The sequence below is a fragment of the Sardina pilchardus genome, chromosome 4, assembly GCF_963854185.1.
Source record: "Sardina pilchardus chromosome 4, fSarPil1.1, whole genome shotgun sequence".
Lineage (NCBI taxonomy): Eukaryota > Metazoa > Chordata > Actinopteri > Clupeiformes > Clupeidae > Sardina > Sardina pilchardus.
Genome location: NC_084997.1, coordinates 6,095,697 through 6,116,000, shown reverse-complemented (window position 1 = coordinate 6,116,000; position 20,304 = coordinate 6,095,697). Strand labels below are relative to the sequence as shown.

General features: G+C 46.8%; 2 protein-coding genes across 4 annotated transcripts in view; one reads left to right on the top strand and one right to left on the bottom strand.

Annotated features, from left to right (window-relative positions):
• Positions 1-15,653, top strand: part of ppp1r9ala (protein phosphatase 1 regulatory subunit 9A-like A) — a 26,492-nt gene extending 10,839 nt beyond the window's left edge. Inside the window, exons 3-20 of one of the 3 annotated variants that reach the window (XM_062533822.1) lie at positions 1,657-1,789; positions 1,980-2,100; positions 2,920-3,024; positions 3,519-3,645; positions 4,332-4,493; positions 4,722-4,775; positions 5,032-5,261; positions 5,472-5,568; positions 5,883-6,021; positions 6,480-6,628; positions 9,187-9,520; positions 9,718-9,775; positions 9,865-9,936; positions 10,225-10,429; positions 11,528-11,572; positions 12,464-12,580; positions 13,213-13,401; positions 13,944-15,653. In XM_062533822.1, coding sequence (XP_062389806.1) covers positions 1,657-1,789; positions 1,980-2,100; positions 2,920-3,024; positions 3,519-3,645; positions 4,332-4,493; positions 4,722-4,775; positions 5,032-5,261; positions 5,472-5,568; positions 5,883-6,021; positions 6,480-6,628; positions 9,187-9,520; positions 9,718-9,775; positions 9,865-9,936; positions 10,225-10,429; positions 11,528-11,572; positions 12,464-12,580; positions 13,213-13,401; positions 13,944-14,105 — 2,499 coding nt within the window. In that variant the 3' untranslated portion in view covers positions 14,106-15,653. The remainder of the gene's footprint in view (positions 1-1,656; positions 1,790-1,979; positions 2,101-2,919; positions 3,025-3,518; positions 3,646-4,331; positions 4,494-4,721; positions 4,776-5,031; positions 5,262-5,471; positions 5,569-5,882; positions 6,022-6,479; positions 6,629-9,186; positions 9,521-9,717; positions 9,776-9,864; positions 9,937-10,224; positions 10,430-11,527; positions 11,573-12,463; positions 12,581-13,212; positions 13,402-13,943) is intronic. The other 2 variants (XM_062533823.1, XM_062533824.1) reach the window with 2 other exon arrangements.
• Positions 15,654-15,746: 93 nt separating this feature from the next.
• pdk1 (pyruvate dehydrogenase kinase, isozyme 1) lies at positions 15,747-20,006 on the bottom strand. Its single transcript, XM_062533821.1, has 11 exons — positions 19,354-20,006; positions 19,129-19,270; positions 18,856-18,927; positions 18,586-18,770; positions 18,243-18,338; positions 17,996-18,073; positions 17,806-17,882; positions 17,563-17,661; positions 17,340-17,450; positions 16,933-17,046; positions 15,747-16,833 (listed from the first exon to the last, which is right to left on the bottom strand). The coding sequence occupies exons 1-11, from the start codon at positions 19,460-19,462 to the stop codon at positions 16,693-16,695; spliced, it is 1,224 nt and encodes a 407-aa protein (XP_062389805.1). The 5' UTR covers positions 19,463-20,006; the 3' UTR covers positions 15,747-16,692.
• Positions 20,007-20,304: the final 298 nt, after the last annotated feature.

Here is a 20,304-nt window from a genome sequence, read left to right as displayed (position 1 = left end):
CCCACTCTCGCTCTCGCTCTCTCTCTCTCGTCTTCCCAGAGCGAGCCATCCCAACATGTAGTACCATCTGGGAAGCACTTGGATAGCCACAGCTTCAGTGAGCATAAGTGTGCAGATACTAGGACTCTAAAGCTCACTGTGGTGTTGGGGTACTACGAGTGTGCTTGGTCTAGGGCAAGAGCAGTTGGAGGGAAGCACACGATGTGTCTCCGTTCAGATTGGCTGAAACACTCCCAAGATGACCTTTTTTTGGGAGGAAACATAAACACAGGGTCGGGATTGAGCATTTGGCAAGGTTCCCATCTGGCTAGATGGATGAGGTCACACTAGCTCACTGTGTGGCATGCCTGAGTACTGTTACTTTAACGGCGCCTCCAGTGTGATGTTGTGCCTCGTAAACAAGACAAAGCTGTGTAAACGCCAGTCAGGAGTTCGTATCCTGGGTTTTGACCTGGAGAGAGCAGGCATCCATTCACTCAAATCTGTGTAACCAAGGACTAGTACTTTCTCGATGTCCCCTTTTTATTCCTCTCTCTCTCTCTCTCTCTCTCTCTCTCTCTCTCTCTCTCTCTCTCTCTCTCTCTCTCTCTCTCTCTCTCTCTCTCTCTCTCTCTCTCTCTCTCTCTCTCTCTCTCTCTCTCTCTCTCTCTCTCTCTCTCTCTCTCTCTCTCTCTCTCTCTCTCTCTCTCTCTCTCTCTCTCTCTCTCTCCAGAGAGGAATTTGCTAATCATTCACACCATCTACAGCTCTGACCTCCGCCTGGACCAGGTTATCTGCTTTATTAGGTCAGCAGTTGTGCAGTGAGTTCACCACACCTCCCTGGGTGTGTCTGCATGACACATGACCTGAAGGTAGTGAGGAGGCCGGTAACTCATTCACACGTGGCAATGACACGTCATCTGCAGTTGCTCCCTCTCTGTATAATGTGTTACCCATATGACTGAGCGAGCACTCTCCTGCAGAGAAAGAAATGAACCAAATGACTCCCATTTTTTCCCCCTGCATGGAAACAAATGTATTTTAAGCGACTGCTTGGCGACTCCTTAATTGCATTTCCTAGCTTTAAGTTAATAAACCAAAATGGCTCTGTGTTGTAGCGGCGGGACGGATCACCTGTCGTCGCCTCCGTGTATTGATCCTCCGCGTCCGCTTGGCCAGGCTCCTCCCCCAGCTGTGGCCTAGTTTCCACTGCGGGAGCCCCCAGTGCCAGGGAAAGCAATTCCGAGCTGGTCCGGGAAACGGAGATCTGTCCGCTCCAAAAGGGAACCGGAGCCTTGGCGGCCCTAGACGTCTCCGTCGGGTCACGTGAACCCGCAGCTCCTCTAAACGTTTAATGAAACCACTCTTGGGCCCCTTTGAACAGTGTGCCTTTTGTCCACTGACCGGGTCCAGGCACTGCCGGTTCTGTTTGCAGTCAATTTTGATAGAGCCTTCAGAGCCCATTTCTGGCCCCAGACAACAAGCTCTTGGATGATGATGTGGGCACAGGACACTGACTGAGATGAATTCTGGGTTTTTGCTCATCAAACTTTAATAACATTGGGTCAGTCCAAATATGCAAGGATTTGTTGATGCTGGACCTCAGGTCCGTGGGGCCACAGTGAAGGTGGACGTGTTTCCAGGAAGTGGCTCAGCAGCTGTGTGTCTCTTGTGCAGGTGTTCAGCACGTACTCCAACGAGGAGTACGACCGGCGCAACGACGATGTGGACCCCGTGGCCGCCTCGGCAGAGTACGAGCTGGAGAAGCGCGTGGAGAAGATGGACGTGTTCCCCGTGGAGATGGAGAAAGGTGAGGATCACATGCTCACAACGCCATAGTCATCAATTGAAATAAGCTTCAGATACATAGACCTCCAGAATTTAGCGCCAGGTTTTGATATCCACAGAGACCATCCGCATGTACAGTATGATCAGTAGTCAGCCTTGCAAAATGAAGAGTTTTTAAGTGATTCCTGCTTTGTTCCCTATCCCCCTTCCAGGAGACAACGGCCTGGGCATCAGCATAATTGGAATGGGAGTGGGGGCGGATCAGGGTCTGGAAAAGCTTGGAATTTTTGTGAAGACCATAACAGAAGGAGGAGCAGCTGAAAGAGACGGGCGGTAAGATGCATAGTTGAGGGATATGTGGTTTCCAGAAGCAGGAAGGCCCCTCCTCCCATGTGTCTCCCTGTCTCTCTCTCTCTTTCATCCTGTCTTTCTGTCACTCTGTCTTTCTTTCTCTCTCTGTATGTCTCTCTCTTTCTATCCCAGTAGCTAGCTAACAGGGAGGGCCCAGACCATAGGCATCATGGCACACATTAACCCCTGGCGCTCAGGAGCAGCTCATTGTAGACAGCTGTCGGGTGCAGCACACGCCTTATCTCCCCCAGAGAGGCCATTTCCAAACAGCCAGCTGTATTTATAACCTTCAGAAGCAGCACAAGAAAATAGCCGTTTCCTCTTCACAGGGAAAACCTCGCTCTCTGTGTCTCGCTCTCTCTGATGTGCTGCCAACAGTAGAGGAGCGCCTTTCTTCCCCAACACCAGTCCTCACACGCCCATTGGAGATACTACACATGATAAGCATTAGCATACAATCTAGTAGCATATCTATAGAAAGGACACATCCACTCATGGCACAGTTCTTAAATGGAACGTAACCTTCTGGCCTGACTGACCCATGAAGACGTGTTTTAATGTCTGGTGCTCCTCCGGACCGTTCACCTCCGTGACATGAGCAGCATGTGTGGAAGAAGTGCAGACATTAGCCATTTCCTCCATTGTGGGGGGCTCTCTGTCTGTTCGTCTGTTCTGCTGCCAAGTGCTCTGCTGCAACCCCTTTACAGATCCTGTCTACACGTGTTTACTGTGCGTGTTACTGCACTATGCTGTGTAGGGCTGCTTTTGAAGTCACTCATCTTGGTTCACCTTCATGTTCAGGATCCAGGTGAACGACCAGATTGTGGAGGTGGACGGCATCAGTCTGGTGGGGGTCACACAGCTCTTCGCTGCCACCGTCCTGAAGAACACCAAGGGCTCTGTCAAGTGAGTCGCCTGATCAGCTGATCTCAGACCTGCCTAAAGACTAGAGGAGTCGTGGGTCTGGTGCACATTACTGTAATCATGTGTGGCGCTAATAACATGCTACAGTCAGACTTGAATTAGCACCAGCTAATTGTATCCTTGCAGTTGTATGTTTTGACATGGGCATGGTGTTTAATCAGTGTTTTGCACATCACAGCCTTACAGAGAAGCTGATGGACATACTGTGTAGAGCAGGTTAATATCTTAATGGATTACTGCATGCAAATGAACTATGCACATTTCTGCCCACTCACACTGATATGAACAAGCAGCGCTTGTTCACTCTGTGAGTCTGCCGTGTTAGTGTGGATGAAGCAGCTGCTGCTGTAGTCACTCTGTGATGTGGTGTGGTGTCACTACCAGGAAGGAAATGGAGTGGAGGAAATTCTGTTAATCCCCTGTCTAGAAAGCCCATCACCTTTTCTCACCTGATCTCTCAATCTGACTGGATCCAGGTTCCTGATCGGGCGGGAGAAGCCGGGCACGCAGAGCGAGGTGGCGCGGCTGATCAGCGAGACCCTGGAGCAGGAGAGGAACCAGCAGGAGCAGCTGGACGATCCTTACGAGCAGTCCACTGAGGAGGTGAGTCAGCCCGGCGAGGCCTTGACCGACACACCCTGCAGTGAGCCATTTGCACAGCGTACACTCACCCACACTCAGACGCTAAGGTGTGAGTAACAGTGAGCTCACAGCACCACTCTGACCAAAAAAAGACAACAGCTTTTTCAGGACTAGCAGGCGTACATTACAAAGATTTGATGTTAGAGGAGGTCATGTTTTTAGAATTTGGTTTATCAGAGACTAGTCTATTTCAAGGACCCTGGACGTGAACAGCCATCTAGGGGGAAAAGGAAAGGAGCAAACATTAAATGAAAATAGATATTTCTCTTCTCTGTGGGAATGCAAACCACCACAAACTGTGTGTGTGTGTGTGTGTGTGTGTGTGTGTGTTTGTGTGTTTGTGTGTTTGTGTGTTTGTGTGTTTGTGTGTTTGTGTGTGTGTGTGTGTGTGTGTGTGTTTGTGTGTGTGTGTGTGTGTGCGCGCACACACCTCACTGCTTGTTTTTCCCCTGATCACTGCCCGTGTTTGTGTCGGGGGAAACATGCTGATAAAGTGCACGCGTTTCCTCCCGCTGGGGACGGCCTTGCTCACCACGAGCAGACAGGCATGTAGCCGGGCAGCCCCCCCGCAGTGCACACCGTGCTCCCAGGACCCCGCTGGCACCTGACGTGACTTTAATTCAGTCGTTTATTTATTTATCTTCCAGGACGAGCACTACGAGGACGAGGAAGGGGAGGACGAGGACGGAATCCTGGGGTCCAGCTTTGGTGGACGGAGCACAGTGGAGGTGTTTGAGCTGCCGGAAAACGAGGCCATGTTCCTGCCCACCAACATGGACGCTGCACAACTAGGCTTCAAGTTCAAAGAGGTAGTTTAGCATGTGGGAGGAAGACCACCGAGAGAGATCATTAGTCTCAGGCTACCTAAAGAGATGGCTATCTGTTCAGAGGAATCAGTCACTATGTATCACAGCTCTCATTGGAATGAAACTATTGTTTTGATTGGCAACAGTGCCTGTATTGCATTCATATTGTTTGAAGGTAAAAATTGTAGTCCTTTTTACCGGCTTGAATGTAGTGTTGTTTCTTGTCCACAGCTACAGATAAAGCACAGCATTGCAACAGTTGAGCTGAGCCAAATAAAGGAAAAGGTAAGTCTGCCCTGAGATGAATTCTTATTTGAGATTTCATTTAAAGCCATTATTAAGTCTACGCTATGCAGTCCATTTGAGTTGATTTATTAGCCATCTCTGTCCAAATGTGACCCATAAATGTAGTCAGCTCAAGCACTGGTAGAGAGTGTACTGAATGCACTCCGTTGTTTGGAAGACCTTGAGTGGTTTGGCAATGGCGGCCACAGCTGTAGCAGTACCTGGACGACCCTATTGTGCTCCGTGTGTTTGGCAGCTGCGCGACATGGAGGAGGAGAGGGACACGTGGGATCAACGGGAGGCCGAGCTCCAGGAGAGCATCGCCGGCAACAGCGACAAGATCCAACAGCTGGAGACCTTCTGGCTGGAGTCGCAGACCCTCTGCAAGTCGGTCAACGAGCAGCTCGCCGAGTCCCAGAGCCAGTACGACGCGCTGGACAAGAAGTACAACAAGGCCAAGAAGCTGCTCAAGGACTACCAGCAGAAGTGAGAACCACTGAACGCTCCCGTCCCTCGGACTTGGGTGTTAGGGTGTGGGGGTGGGGGGGTGTTGTGTGCGCAGATGTTTGTGTTTGCTTTTCCCTGTGCTAAATGCGCGGGTGGTGGGGGGAGAGAGCTGAATGAGCCGGCGTTGTGCCGGCTCTGTGAGGGCCTTTTGATAGCGCCTCACCCGGGCCCTGTTTCATCTCCTTCCAGAGAGATCGACTTTGTGAAGCGGGAGGAGGAGCTGAAGCGAGCGCTGGATGAGAGGGAGGCCTGGTACAAAGCCCAGCTGGAGAGCCTGCAGGAGAGGGTGAGCAGGGGATGCAGGCTCTCTGCCTGTGTGTGTGTGTGTGTATGTGTGTGTGTGTCTCTCTCTCTCTCTCTCTCTCTCTCTCTCTCTCTCTCTCTCTCTCTCTCTCTCTCTCTCTCTCTAGGTCTGTCCCTGTGTGTATCTCTATCTTTGTGTGTGTGTGTGTGTGTCTATCTTTGTGTGTCTGTGTCTGTAGCCTGCCAAGAGTAGCTCTCTGTATCTGAACACTCCTTAATCATTCCTTCTTCCCTCCTCTGTTCAATCTCTTTCTCCCCCCTCCCTCCCCTCCCCTCTTTCTCTCCCGCTCTCTCTAGTTATCAGTGTTGGAGTCCAAGGCCTTCTCCAGCGACGGCTCTGCTCCCCGGCTCTCGGCGGCGGGGGACAGCCAGTGGAGCGGCCAGGAGGCGGCGGGACCCGTGGAGAACTCGCGCTCCACAGACTCACTGCTGCTGGGTAGGAGCCTCCTCTCACCACAGCCCTTAATGAGCTAGAGCAGGAGCTGGAGCCGGGCCCGGTGCGGTTCTCCCGCGGTTCTCCCGTGGTTCTCCCGTATCACCAGCCGTATGGTGATGAGCCAGCACCAGCAGCCACTACATATAATGAGGCATACATTAACATGCAGGGCTGCTACAGCCAACAGGGATCTGAACTAGTGTGTCTGCGCTGTTTTAAATCCAATTCCATGCAGATAGATGAGTGCCAAGTGTCTGGTGTTACTCTGTGTGGTGGATTAGGTGTCTGAGAAGAGGAACTAGGAGCTAGTGTTACTAGAGAGCACAAATGTGTCAGCCTCATCATAGTGCTATTGCTGGCTATGAAAGGAGAAGTAGTGGAGCAGCTATCTGACGCATACGTTAGCGTGTGCTGGAGGTCTATCATGGGTCACTGTTTTGATGAGTAATTCTGCACAGATGCCGACTGGTCCGAGTTGGTGCCCGAGACGGAGCGTCTGGACACCAGTGCCCACCGTGCCAAGGCGCAGCTCGCCCAGAAAGCCAAGAGGCAGCCGCCATCACGCAGCAAACTCCGAGAGATTGGGGCCTCGCCGGGCCAACCAGAGGTCAGTCCAGGTCTTCCTTTGGGTCCTCTAGGTTTTCACACACGGTTCTCTAACTCATGCACTATTGACTGTTCCTCTCATGGTAGATCCCGAAAAGGAGAGTCTTTGTCATAAAATGGATATTTTGCAAGTGACAGTATTGTGCCTTAATATTGCTGTGTTTTGTGAACCATTTATTATCATTTTTTTATCAAACTCTGAAAATAGCCAAGCAGCACAAAATAGACAAGATTCTTGTTGTCTAGTTCTTATATCTTACAATATCTACTTTTCATAATGCTAATAAAAAATATAGGATCATTGTAGATGGTCATCTGGACCTTACTGGTGTGGCTTGGTATGAGTTATTAGGCTGCAGATTCAGAATTATATTTGAAAGATGAATCGTGGAGAAACATTTAGAGGACTAGCAATGGTATCATTTTATTGATGGTTTTTGTCCTCATGAATCCTTCACACAGTCAGCTGTCTGCTGCTGTGTCTGGCCTCCTGAAACCTCCTCCTGGCGACGGAGTCTTTGTGGTTCTCTCTGGCACTCCAGAAATTGGCTCCCCGCTTGGCCTCCTCCTTCCTGTCTCCAACCTCTGGCCTGAAGACTCGCTCCTTCTCTCCTTTGTCTTTCAGTCATGCTGAAGCCAAACATAATGGGGGAACAATTTAGTGTGATGTTTTAAATGGGAGCTTACTTTTTACGTAGCCCACTTATTGCTCTGAGCTCAAGTCTTTTCTGGTGATGCAAGGCTACTTCTTACACCCAGTGTGAGCAGATGTCTTCTACTCACCCAGAGTGGAGTCCACTTTATCCAGGAGACAGTCGAGCACAGCTTTCACATTGTTGTCCCTCTGTTCAGTTCTCTCACATTCTTCCCATTCTTTGTCCAAAAAAGCATCCAGGTCATTAAGAACGTTCAGGACGTCTTCGGGGATCTCCATGGGCAGACTTAATCCTTCTGCCCCCTCCCTAGACCTCTTGTCCTGTGCAGTTCTGCTGTCCTCGACCTGCGTCAGCTCCTTTATTAAGCGCTTTTGAAGTTCCTTTTTGGACCTTTTGTTTTTATTTTTATACATGCCTTGTCCATGTCCATCAACATTAACCCCCAAAGCCTTCAGCTCTCGCTTTAGTTCCTCCCGTCTGTATTTTTTGACTCGCTTTTTGATGGCTCTATCTGAGCTTTGCTCATCCTGCTGTGCTGCCAGGCAGCAAGATAAAAACCAACAGAAGTTCATTATCACCAGAAACCAAAGTCCGAAAATAAATGTATTAACAAATCTGAAATCAGCCAACTTCTACATAAACTCAAGAAAGAATGAACTCATGAAAGAATGAACTCCAGAAAGAATGCCATGTTGTTTTGACATTCTGATGTTGCCTAGCCACCTTTGTGATCCTAACGGAATGGTATGATACAAGACTATTGTTACCCGTTAAATTAATCATTCAATGGAATCTTTGTGAAAGGTGCAAAATAATAACAACCAACCAACTAACCCCCTTTAAAATGTATTTATGGTTATGCTACTTAGCAGGCGCCTTTGTTCAAAGCGACACACAAATAAAAACAATACAATAATTAATTTAGCAGTGAACAAATTCAAAAGTTGGTCAGACTATAATAGTTGTTTATGTTGTTAACGTTAAAACTGTCTATAGTAGAGAGAATAGCAATATAAACAACAAACAATGTCAATACAAGCAATGAAAATAGTTAATGAATATATGGGAGAATAGTAAATAAACATTAAAGTCATTCAATCAATCATATAATAGCAACAACTATGGAATGTTAAGCAATAATAATAAGAAAAAAGAACAATGCCAATTTAATCAATGGCCTAATGAAAACAAAACATCACCATGTTATACAAACCATGATCATAAGAAGTGCTTAAAGGTGACTATGCAAGTTTTTAAACTTGATTTACCTTAACTGATCAGCTTTGGAGTCATTGGAGTGGTTATTTGACTTATTCCGGGTTGAGTGAAGACGGTCTCGCTTCCCCCTAGCGCCTGTGAGCGGAAAAACTATGCTTGCAAGTTTGTGCCACCGGGCCGGTACACGGTAACAGAGTCTCGCAGCCGCGCGATCATGCTCATGAAAAGGCAGACTGACCGATTGAGGAGTGTTGTAAAATATACACGCTAAAGCTGTAGAAGAAGCTCTGCAGAGAAACCTGCAAGCGTATAACGAGAAAACGGTGAAGAAATCGCCAAACCTGCATAGTTCCTCTGTAATAGACTGAATAGATATACCTTAAGATCCAAAACTATTGTTGTGCTGATATTTGGCCACACACATTTAGAGAAGATGAGCTGAAAAAGTTGGAGGTCTAGAAGCATTACTGATTAAAAAAAAAAAAAAAAAAAACGGAATTACATGCCGCAGCTTAGTATGTAGTTTGTATAGCCCACTGGAGGCTATATCAAGGTCAAATCCCTCTCACTGAGAAGATATTTGAATGCCTTTATCCAAGAGTACTGCTGTTGAGTATGAGAGTAATACCTCACCAGCAGTTAGTCAGCTGTAGCTGAGGCCTGACCGGCTCCTTTCTGTCTCCAGGACGATGAGGAGGACGAGCCCCCGAGCCCTGAGGTGCAGCGGAGACGCCGCTCCATCCAGGAGAGCCTGTCCCTGCCCGTGCCCTTCTGCGGCCAGCCTGGCAACGGCCAGAGGGAGGAGGGGGCGGAGGACGCCGCCGCAGGCGGAAGCCCTCGGGCCACGGCCGATCTGTCCAGCTCCCCGTCCCCATCGGCCAACCAGCGGGCCAGCATGGAGAGCGGAGACAGCGGCAGTCTGTCCCCGCCCAAGGACACCACCTCCCCCAGCTCACCCTCCGGGTTCCTGAGGAACGTCAAGAAGAGGGAGTCCAAGGGCAAGGGCAAAGAGCCCCGAGGTGAGGGGACACGCTTTACCGCGCAGCCTCCACTGCTCAGGCACCGCCTCTAGTGTAGGAATCAACCTGACATTAGCCCTGTTTGTTTTGGAGCTCTGATTACAGTCTGGGAATTGGAGTCCTAAATAGAGAAGACGGGCTTATGTGTAATTGTCTTGGTTGGCGTCCCTGGTGAAATGTGTACGTCTTTATTTCAGATGAGTCAAACGACGGCTCATCAGCGGGGAAACCGAAAAGGCGATTTCCTGACTTTGGGTATGTTGTGGTCAGTCATGACGCATGTGGCATTCCTCAGATCGGTGTAATATAACACAGCTGAACAAGCTCTTCTCCACCCCACACAGAGGCCTGCGCAAGTCTGGGGGCAAAGGGAAGAAACATGACAAGGACTCTGTGAGGGTGTCGCTGGACAGCAGGTAGCCAGTCTGTTTACTCCTCTACGTTACGTTATCACAATTTATTAAAGGTTTAGTATATATCAGCACATTCTTTTATGCACCTCTTCAAGATGACTCAATAGAGTGTGTACTTCATTTGTTTTGGTTTTGAAATATTGTTTAACTGATCTCGCATGGAGTACACTTCTCCAGGATTTCATTGGAATTACGGGTGCACTTTTATACAGTATTTCCACAGAACTCCCAGTAGTGTGACTCATAATGTAGCTTTTGTGCTGCACTCAGCCGCTCTCCCTCCGTCCCCAGGGGTTCAGCCGAGCTGCTGGAGGAGTCGGGGGGCAACGTGTCCCCCACTGAGTCCATGTCCTCCGTGCCCGCCTCCTGCATGCCCTTCTCCTGGTTCGGGGACAAGGACAAGGAGCGCGAGAGGGACCCACTGTCGTCCAGCAGCAGCCTGCCCTACTCCACCACGGAGACCAGCAGCGTGCAGAGCCAGGACCGCAAGAACAAGGTGAGCGCAGAGAGAGAGGAGACGCACACATGTACTCACACACACACACACACACACACACAAACTGCTACACAGCCAAATCCATAACCAGTCTTTTTTCATTAAGGGATAGATGAGTATTTTTATCAAAGTGAATAAAAGTTCAGAAGAGCGCCAAAGTAGTGTCATAGGGATTGCTGCGAGTCAAACAGGGTTCAAAAGCCCAGTGTTGCCTTTGGCAGGCCGCTCCACTGGTGGAGTTACTTTGGAGTTGGAGAAATGATCATTCCTGCTGCCGCTCGCCCATAGCGTTCTGTGCCATGTCCAGGGAAGCATAAAGAAAATGTGAGCGAGGCCGAGGCGAGGAGAGCCAGAAGTGCTCGGGGCCATGCTGTCCTGCTGAGCTGACCCGTCTCAGCCTCTTTTTTTTCTGGCCCGCTCTACCATGACTTGGCTAGAAATGAAGACGGTGAGTCACTGTTCAGTAATCCGCAGTTCAAGGAGTACTTTCGGCTGCTTGATGGAAACGGTGAATAAAGCAGAAATAAGTGGCGTGGCGGGCAGCTGGTGTCGGGGGTGGGGGGCGGAGGGGGTGGTGAGGGGGGACTCACCGGATATAAGAGCGCCGACAGACTGACGCTGGCCAGGACTGGACCAGAGCCGGACGGTGTCCCAGTCAAAACAGTCGGACCCCTCGAAGCATATGGAGGCGCTCATTAATCAGAGAGAGAGGGGCACTGTGAGGGGAGCAGAGGACGGAGGGAGTGGGGGAAGGGAGGGAGCGGAAAAGAGAGAGAGAGCGCAGGATGGAGGGGGTAGAGGAGGATTCATTGGCTCTCCAGTAGCTTAGCAGGCACACAATTATCCCCTATTTAAATGCATCTGCTCCGATAGGCCGGACTAACGCAGCTGGCACCCACACGCAGGCCAAAGCCCCACAGGCCATCATGTCCAGTGGGAGGTCAGACTCTCCCTCTCGTAAAATGGACGCACAGTCCCTGATGAACATCTGATTAATCTGGAGAACATCATGTGATCTTGTCTCTTTTAATACCCTTGTCCACAGTGATTTTGCGAAGGCCCAGTCTCGTCACTAACACTGTCCCTCTCTCAAAACAGACAAATCTCTCCTGGTCTTCTTTATTCAGTCGCTCCTTAGATTTGGTACAGTATCACCTCTGTCTCTCTCAACTCTGTGTGTAGTGCGCTAGAGTGTGGCTTGCCTAGTTTGCACTAGAGTGATGTAATCCTGTAGCAGCCAGTAGTGCTAATCACAAGGCCACGTGGCTATAGAGGTACTGGTGGGCTCGTCAGTGTGAACGGTGAAGTGCTGTCATCTAAAAGAAGCATACTCTTGATAACTTCAATTCATCTTTCAAATAAAAGTCTTTTTACTTTCATTTTTATCTTTCATCCCCCACTTTATTTGTCAAGTGTATGCTTCTTTAAGTGTGAAAGCCCCATAGCTTTGGAGAGCCACCTCATCAACAGATGTTTTTGTTGTGTTTTTTTTCCCATCACTTTTTGCATCACTGGTGCCATCACTCTGAATGCTGCTTGGGGATTTGAGCATCTGTGCTGCAGTAGTCCTGTAGTTTTATGAGCTCTTGTGCTGCAGTGTGTGTGGTGTGTGTTTTTTTGATTTATGTTGATGTAATGCCCGACAAAGTTCCCATGCAAATCAAGTTGGCCCTGTTTATCAGGAGATTCTATTACAGAGGGAGATTCAAATTACTAGGAAATAGCACCAAAAAAACACCAGCAAATAACACTAGCAAATAACACCAGCAAATAACACCATCTTTTTATGTTTTGAATGACTAAAATATTCCAAAACCCTAACCTAGAATGTTGCCTTATGCTATGGTGTCATGTGACAGTCATAGCTATTTGTAAAGAACAACAGGGCCAGCGTGAATGGGTAACTGCTGTTTGTCAGTGTTTCATACACATACCAGTCTGTCCATTTGAATGGTTGGCTCATGGGAAGGCTGTCTCCCACATGATGATTGTCCCTGTCATAGTTAATGAATGCCTTGTCTCCACTTGTTCCAGAGTTTGTCTGTTTTAGACGATTCAAACCCTGGAAGTCCCAGTTCAGACTTGACAGGGTTAGTTGCCGAGCCCAATCTCTCTGGGCGCTCGCACACTATAGCCTTCTCGTCCAATGAGGTGAGTGGCGTCCAGAACTGCATCGATCGCTTGGCGTGTCTTGTGTGTGTTTGTCCCGGGCAGAAAGGCGTCCGGGGTGGTCTCGGTCCGGGGTGGTCTCGCCTGGGAAGGAAGCCTCATAGTGCATGCTGAGTGTCTGCCATTGCCTTGTGAGGCCATAACTATAGAGTTTGAGTGACTGCTGTTGCATGTTGGCTGACTTGTCCTTTTCCACATCCATCTCTTTACTTAGCGTAGTCTGTCCCCCGGAGTAGTAGATATGTTTCATATCTTCTGTTCTCAGGGTTATATCTTTGTTGGTGTGTAAAGTAGCATAAACTGTGTATTGTAGTGAGAAAGTCTGCTCGTGTCCCAGGAGTGGTTCTGCTGCATATCTGTGTGCATGACAAGACTAGCCTGAAGTAGTTAGTGAATAGTGGGTCAGAGGACAAAAGGTACCTTAGTTGGATGTTCTGTGTGCTTGCTCTACATTCCACACTGCTATGAATGAAGTGAGTGTTTAGTGAAAAGGATAAATACATTGTTATGGCATAGCTGCATGTCGGTGGCCGCTCCTTCCTTGTGGGTGTCATGTGAATATGGAGAGTGGGTTTGTGGTTTGTTTGTTCACAGCATGTCCTTTTCATTCCCAGACACTAGACGACGAGCCGTTCCCCGCGGGGAAGGACTACCAGTGGCAGAACCGCCCCGTGACTGAGTGGACCACCCAGCAGGTCTGCCACTGGCTGATGGGGATGAACATGGACCAGTACACGCCGGAGTTCACCACCAAGGGCGTGGACGGCCAGAAGCTCCTCAACCTGGACAGCGACAGGCTCAAGGTGAAAACAAGGAGAGATTTAAAGGGGAGGTCCAATCTCCCCTCCAACCCCATACATTGTTGTCAAATTGAGTGATTTGCTCCGCAGTCCTCATGCTGTCCTTTCAGTGTTTGCGTTAAAAAAAAAAAGTGCTCCAAAGTTCGTACACAGCTCTGGCTCAGTAAATTTGAAACAAGCATAGTGGCTCGGACTGCAGCATATCCAATCCTCGTGGATAAATACCGTACTTCAGGAGCATAGCAGGGAGGGGTGCAGTGTGATTGCCTGTCTAGCTCGAATATCAACATTTCATGAAACCAAACCCAGTTACAAACTGCATCTTTTAAAAGATTACATCTGCAGTGGCCTGAAGTTACCGGCCCAGGAAGCACCAACATCAATCTTTCGAGCGCAGAGATTAGTGCTGTGTCATATTTCCAAATGGTCTCCGTCTCGGGAGTTTCTGCCATGCCTTGACTGCCACCTTATGGGCATCGGAGAACATGCATATCCGACCAGTGTCACGTCCACCACATCACGCATGTGCTTTTTCCCCCCCACAGGCCCTGGGCGTCGCGAGCCAGAGTGACCGCGCCACCATCAAGAAGAAGCTGAAGGACATGAAGAAGACCCAGGAGAAGCTGGAGAAGCAGCGGGAGAAGCGGGAGAAGGAGGTGCGCCGCAGCGGGAAGCTGTCCGCCTCCAACGCCGACTCCGTCTGCTGAGCTCCGGCTGACTCTGGACTGGACCCACGGGACCGAACTTTCCCCTCGACTGCTGCTGCTGCTGCTAATGCTGTTGCTGCACAGGGAGCACACTGACCACTCCGATGACCTGTTCCCTGATGACCTGGATGAGGGCCACTTGTGGCGAGTGGGAGTGAATGACGGCACGGACAATCAACCACTTTGGCACATGCAATGCTACAGTTCACACAGATATGCAACTAGCATAGGGTTAGTGGTGCTCCTACCGGCATACCAATGTCACGACCCAGCTGTGTGCCTCAATTCGACAGGGTGTTTTAGTCCAGTCTCCCAGTGCCAAACAAGTGCTTCTGCCCAGCCTCTTTTTTTTTCTATTCCTCGATTCCTTAACCCAAGTTACCCAACAGACAAGTGTGCTTTTAAATGAGTCAATTCTCTTCCACTTCACATTTCAAATTCCAACGCAAATGAAATGCAATTTCCTCATGAAAATATCCTTCATCCTGACCAGTGGAAGCTAATTATTGTATTGAAGAGAAACTGTATGTATAGAGGAAGTTGAGTGTGTGTTTGAGAGAGAGAGAGAGAGAAAGAGAAAGAGAGAGAGGAGTGAAGAGCTGTCTGCCAGAACCATGCCTGTATGCAAAGGCAAATGTTTTTTGACAGGTTAAGGGGCCTTGTAGAGGGATTTGTAGGTGTAGATGATTGTTATATAGATAATGTGTTGACTTGTGGACCAAACGGAGATGCATGTATTTTACCTAACCACTGTAGCCGAGGGCTTACCAGCGGAAGAAGCAGGACTTCCTTACTGAGAATATTACAGATACGCAGAGTTCCATAATTGTGACCAGAGCCTCTGATTGTTCCCTGCCTTTAAATGTTTTTATACATTATTTTTGCTAGAACAACTTGCCTGTGTCCATGTACAGATCATTTTTGTTGCTGGAACCTTTGTACAGTTGATGAGGAAAAGCACTATATTGTCTTTTTAAGATACAAATGGGGAACATGATTTTAAATGTGTAAATGGACAGTTTTATATTATTGAGCATATTAACTGCATACCTTTTAAAAAGCAAATTACTGATCAAGTTTCTACATTTTCTACTAAGTAGAATAGCCTGTTGTTGTTTTTATATAAATGGCTAATCAAAAAAGGGTAGTCAGAGATGGTCCATCATCTTCTCTTGTTGACGGTGCCTGCTTTGCCTTGTTTGACCCTGTGCAGCTAACTAGAGTTTGTATCATCCAAAAAGGGTACCAGACTATATCACTGTATCGTATCTGTCTGTCACATGCATCACAGCACTGTGAGAGGGCCAGGAGAAATGGCTGTTAGGTGTAATAGGTGGATGGTTTCTTCGCCAGTGTACTCCTAAATGCTATATAGTTAGCTTGTGTGCTCTCATACTTATTTGCTATTCTGTGTACTACTTAGATGCTTTGATAACTGTATTTTGACGAAACTGACAACGGGACGATGCCCTCCAGATCACAACAGGCACCCAGTTACTCCTCTGGTACAAACAGTACAAGCTGTGCAAATTAAACACTTTATTTGAATTCTGGGCTGTTTGTGCTTTGTCTTTTGTAGCGTTCATTTGCTCTTGTTCAATAGACAAGTGAGTCAGTATACTGAAAATGAAATGTGACTACTTTATATTCACACAATGACTTTATTTAGCTGACAGAGTTGAACATTTTCTCAATTCACACGTGAAATTGTAACTGATGGTCTACACCACAAAAAAAATCTTCCATATGGAATTGGTCAAAGCACTTTCACTCGCTCACACAGACAAACAACTCCAAACACAAACAACCAAAAAGAGAAACAAATGATGAAATGAACCATAAATACATTTAGAAGCTCCACATGGAATGTGCTGTCAGGTGATGTCTGTTCATTCTGTCTATTGTAGACAATTATATTTACTGGTTACACACAGAAGCTATGAATGTGGGCTGTTGTCTGATAACTTCATGTTAAACTATACTGTAGTAACTCAACTCAATATTTTGTACAAAATCCATTTTTTGAGCACATCATTTGCATTCAAAGGTAATAAACTAATATCATGTTTCCTATCAGTACATAGGAAATAGATTTGGGGTCTTATAGAATATTTTAGCTGCCCTACACTGTAAAAAACTGAGGTCCTAGACTGAATACCCCAAGAATTATGATATTGTCCCAAGAACTGTGGATATGTGCTATGCTTCACATTATCCCTTCCTTTCATTGAATTGTATATCAAGGTATCAGATCCTGTAATTCATCTCCATTTTTCACTGAAAAAAGATTTTCTTCAGATCTCAGTAGTCCAAAAACATTGTAACTCAAACTCATTTGTAGAAAGACAAAATATATACAGAGGCTAAGCAACATGCAGTTTTCCGAAGAAAGTATGGCACTAGTCTCCTGTCTGTTATGACTGGCTATTTTTATTACATCCACTGAATATGAGCTGATGTTTGACCTTTCATTGGCGGTGATCACAACGTCATATCTTCCACTCCTCAGCCGGCAATGGAAAAACAACTCGTCAAAATTTGGAAATAATCTGGATGAGCCCACTCGGTCAGCGAGTGCTGTCTCAATCTAGAAACTGCGGAAGGTAGTCATGTCCTTGGGCTCCTTGCTAGGGACGCACCAGTCGTCTGCCTCGTGCATGGTTTTGTAGTGCTTCCAGGCTGACTTGTTGTAAACAGGAAGCCTCTCTATGGACTCCGTGGACAAGGCCTGCAGAACAGAGAGCGGAATAAATATAAGCATTTAAAAGGTCCAGGTCGTTGAGCTACAGTGTCAATCTTACTGAAGGTTTCTAGTTGGACAACTCACCCTGATGTATATAACGGCATCTGTACCGAAACCCTCCAGCGAGTACAACTTCAAATCGCCTTGGAAGTATCTTGCATATAATCGTGAAATGGGCAACCCATATCCAAAGCCAGCCTGTATGAGTTAAAGAACATTTTTTAATTCCGATCAGTTGGACACCATCCCAGCAGAAGGCACGCATGATAAAGTCTGATGGTAATTACAAACTGACATGTCAGACACTAGAACCTTCACAACAAGTGATGGTTGGATTAATGACACTACACTCCTAAGTCATATCAAATAAACTTGTATCCATAGTGAGTCAGTCTTCCCCCTCGTTTCATATTCAGAAGTTGATTCCATCTTTGCATCCTGTTCAGAGGCCCTGCATGACTTGAGTGCTGACGAGACTGATGGTCTCTTACCAGAGGCGTTGCTCGTGCCGAGTCCATAGGCGGCACAGGGGCCGTAGAGTACGTGTAGGTGAACAACCTGTCAATCTTCCTTAACGGAACTCCTCCTCCGCGATCACTGACCTGCAAAGGCCAACCACAAACAAACCACATCCTATAAAGGGAAACGTATTACTTGCACACCTAAGGACACCTCAAGTCTCTCAGTCACTGAGCTGATGGGACGGGACGGTACCTTTATAGTGAGATCCTCATGGCCCAAGGCCACCTGGGCCTGGACAGGGGGATACTCGAGCGCATCTCCATACAGTTCCATGGTTGCACGCATGGCATTCTGTAAGAACCACACTTAGTCAGATCCTCATATACATTACACACATGAACACTCAGCAAAGAATGTTCAAACTAGAGTGATGAAGTGCATCGTGACAAGATGATTAATAAATAAATAAATAAATAAATAAATAAAAAGAATTACCTTAAATAGCTCAAACAGCATATGATAGAGATGTGATGGTACATATACCATTGTTACAGGATCTCCACTTCCTTTAACTGAGAGAAAGAGAAAAAAAAGATCTCTTGAACTTGTTTTTACTTTACATTTAATAAATTAATAAATTAATAAATATCTGTGAGAATGTCTGTGTAAGTGTTCTATGAGTTACCATTAAATTCTTCTAAAATCAACTCAGGAGAGTTCATGTAATACCGATCACAAAGGTTTCTCGCATTTTCATATGCATCTGAAATATTCCAAAAAAGCTTTATGTGCACAAGTCAATCAAATATAGCTTCAAAGACATCATATCACACTGATACACTGGCACTTGTATAGCTACAAAAGTCCAACATCCACCGTCAGTCGGACACAATGTAGCAGACAAGTGAGACAGGCATAAAAAGAACACCTACCTCTGACAACATCAGTGACCGGACAGTGAGGATCAATGCTGCCAATCTGTTTGGGATGAGCTGGGTTTACTCTCACTTTACCACCAAACAGCAAAGCTAGACCACAATCAGAGAACAACATGTCATTCAACTCCTGCAAAAAGCTCCAAATGTCTCCAATGAAACTCCCAAAGAGTGGTTCAAATGTGCTTTATGTACTGCAGTAGTGTGTAAAGTGAGACTAGAAAACATGTAAGTGGCAAGCAAACCAAAGAGATGTTTGTGTCTGTATGTGTGTACAATACACACTAAGAACATTGATCATGTTTGCTCAAAGCATGACAATATCAAATGCATAACGCACTATGCTGGTTAAGAAGCATCCTAATGGATATGCGGCTCATATAGAAGCGGTCCAGAAAGTACTGCATGTTCTGGCTGGTGATGGGGTCTGTGCCATAGGCCTCTTTGTACTCCACAACACCCTGGGCCATGGTAGGCACGACATCATTGTGCCTGTTTCGAATCTTTATAACAGCATCTGTGAACCTGACAAAGGAAAACTGTGTCAAAAGCAGGTCTCGGGATGGGAAAGAAGAACACATGTGGCTCTATGGCAGTACAGATTACTTACGCATATGTGACTTTTTCATCATCTCCATTTTTGTCCTTGAACTCCAGAATGTCTTGGAAACTTTGCATGTACCTGGGGTGCCACAGGGACAACAGCCTCAGCCAAAGACAAGAACAGCAGCCACATATTCCAGTTAAGTGAATGATACACGGGCTAACAGGAGAACCAGTCTCACAGTTACATTATAACCCTCCCTCAGAATTGAAAAGAACAGTTGCTGGTACATTTACTGATGTCACAGGGACCATTCCAAGCTAAGAAGGAAAAACTTACCAGCTTTGTACCAAACGTACAGAGGGGGTCCTAAGAAGATTATCTGGTAACAGATTGATTTCTTTCATTATGTTTGCCAGTCTCACTGGCAGCTCTTGTCTTAGGAAGACGAATGATGTTTTCTCGCATGCATTTTCCGACCCTAAGAATTGAAATAAACATTTAAGGTAACAGTCTATTAACATGATTTAAACTAGACCTTAATAAGAGGTTGACATCACTCACCAAAATCCAGAAATTGTTTCATTGACAGTGGCGATGGAGAAAACCTGGAGAAATAATCGATTTGTTTCCCGGTTGCGGCATTTTTCATCAAAGCTCTTAAAATCCTCATAATGACTGTTGTTTATGTGACCAGCCTCAAGGCGGTAAAAAAAAGTCTACTTATCCCTCAAAACTGTTGCACTGACATTCTGACTTGCAAGTGGTAAGCTGGATGGGGCAGCTAGCGAACCTGACAGCTAGCAGCGTGTTTAGTGTACAAAGCTGTCGAACTGCTTGGTACTGGATGTTCTAATTCGCAATGTCGGTGTGTTGTCATTGAATCCAATTCTGTAAAACCAAGAAAAAGTCACTTCAAATCGTCCAATGTCAACGCAAGCTGCTAGTTAGCTAGCTAAGAGAATGAACGCAATGTTGTCAAATGCTGAGTAGGATGCCGTTCCTTCGTATTGGGCCTGCCCTCATACAAACGTGAAATTAATTGATTATGAAGTAATTAAGTAATTTAACTTTGGGCCATTGCACGAGTCAAGTCGAGAAGGCTACATGCCACTGCAATAGTGACATTTCAGGAGGTAACGTTACACATTTTCACGATTTATTTTTGATTACTCGATTGCATACAAGGGCAGCTCTGATTCTGATTGGTTTGCAAAGCTGGAAACATGGACCCTCTCTGGCTACGTCATGATTATTAGTAAGCTTGAGAAAGTGCCTGACAGAATATGCAGCAAAGAAAGCGCTGAGGTGCGGTTATCTGGGAGAAGAAAAAAACGTTTTTGATATACCAAAAATGAATCTTGTGTGTCTCTTTTAAAGGCCCGTTTCAGACATTGGTAGTGAAAATGTAATAACATAAAGAACATCTGGGCGGGGGAAAGAAAACGGAAAACTGACACACTACCCCTCCCCAAAGGAAGTCTTATTATTCACACTAAAGGGTTAACAAGTGAA

Coding starts and splice junctions, on each gene's coding strand:
- pdk1 (XM_062533821.1), bottom strand. CDS start 19,462: ATGAGGATTTTAAGAGCTTTGATGAAAAATGCCGCAACCGGGAAACAA. Junction 19,271..19,353: donor GAAACAATTTCTGGATTTTG/GTGAGTGATGTC, acceptor TTCAATTCTTAG/GGTCGGAAAATGCATGCGAG. Junction 18,074..18,242: donor GGTCACTGATGTTGTCAGAG/GTAGGTGTTCTT, acceptor GGAATATTTCAG/ATGCATATGAAAATGCGAGA.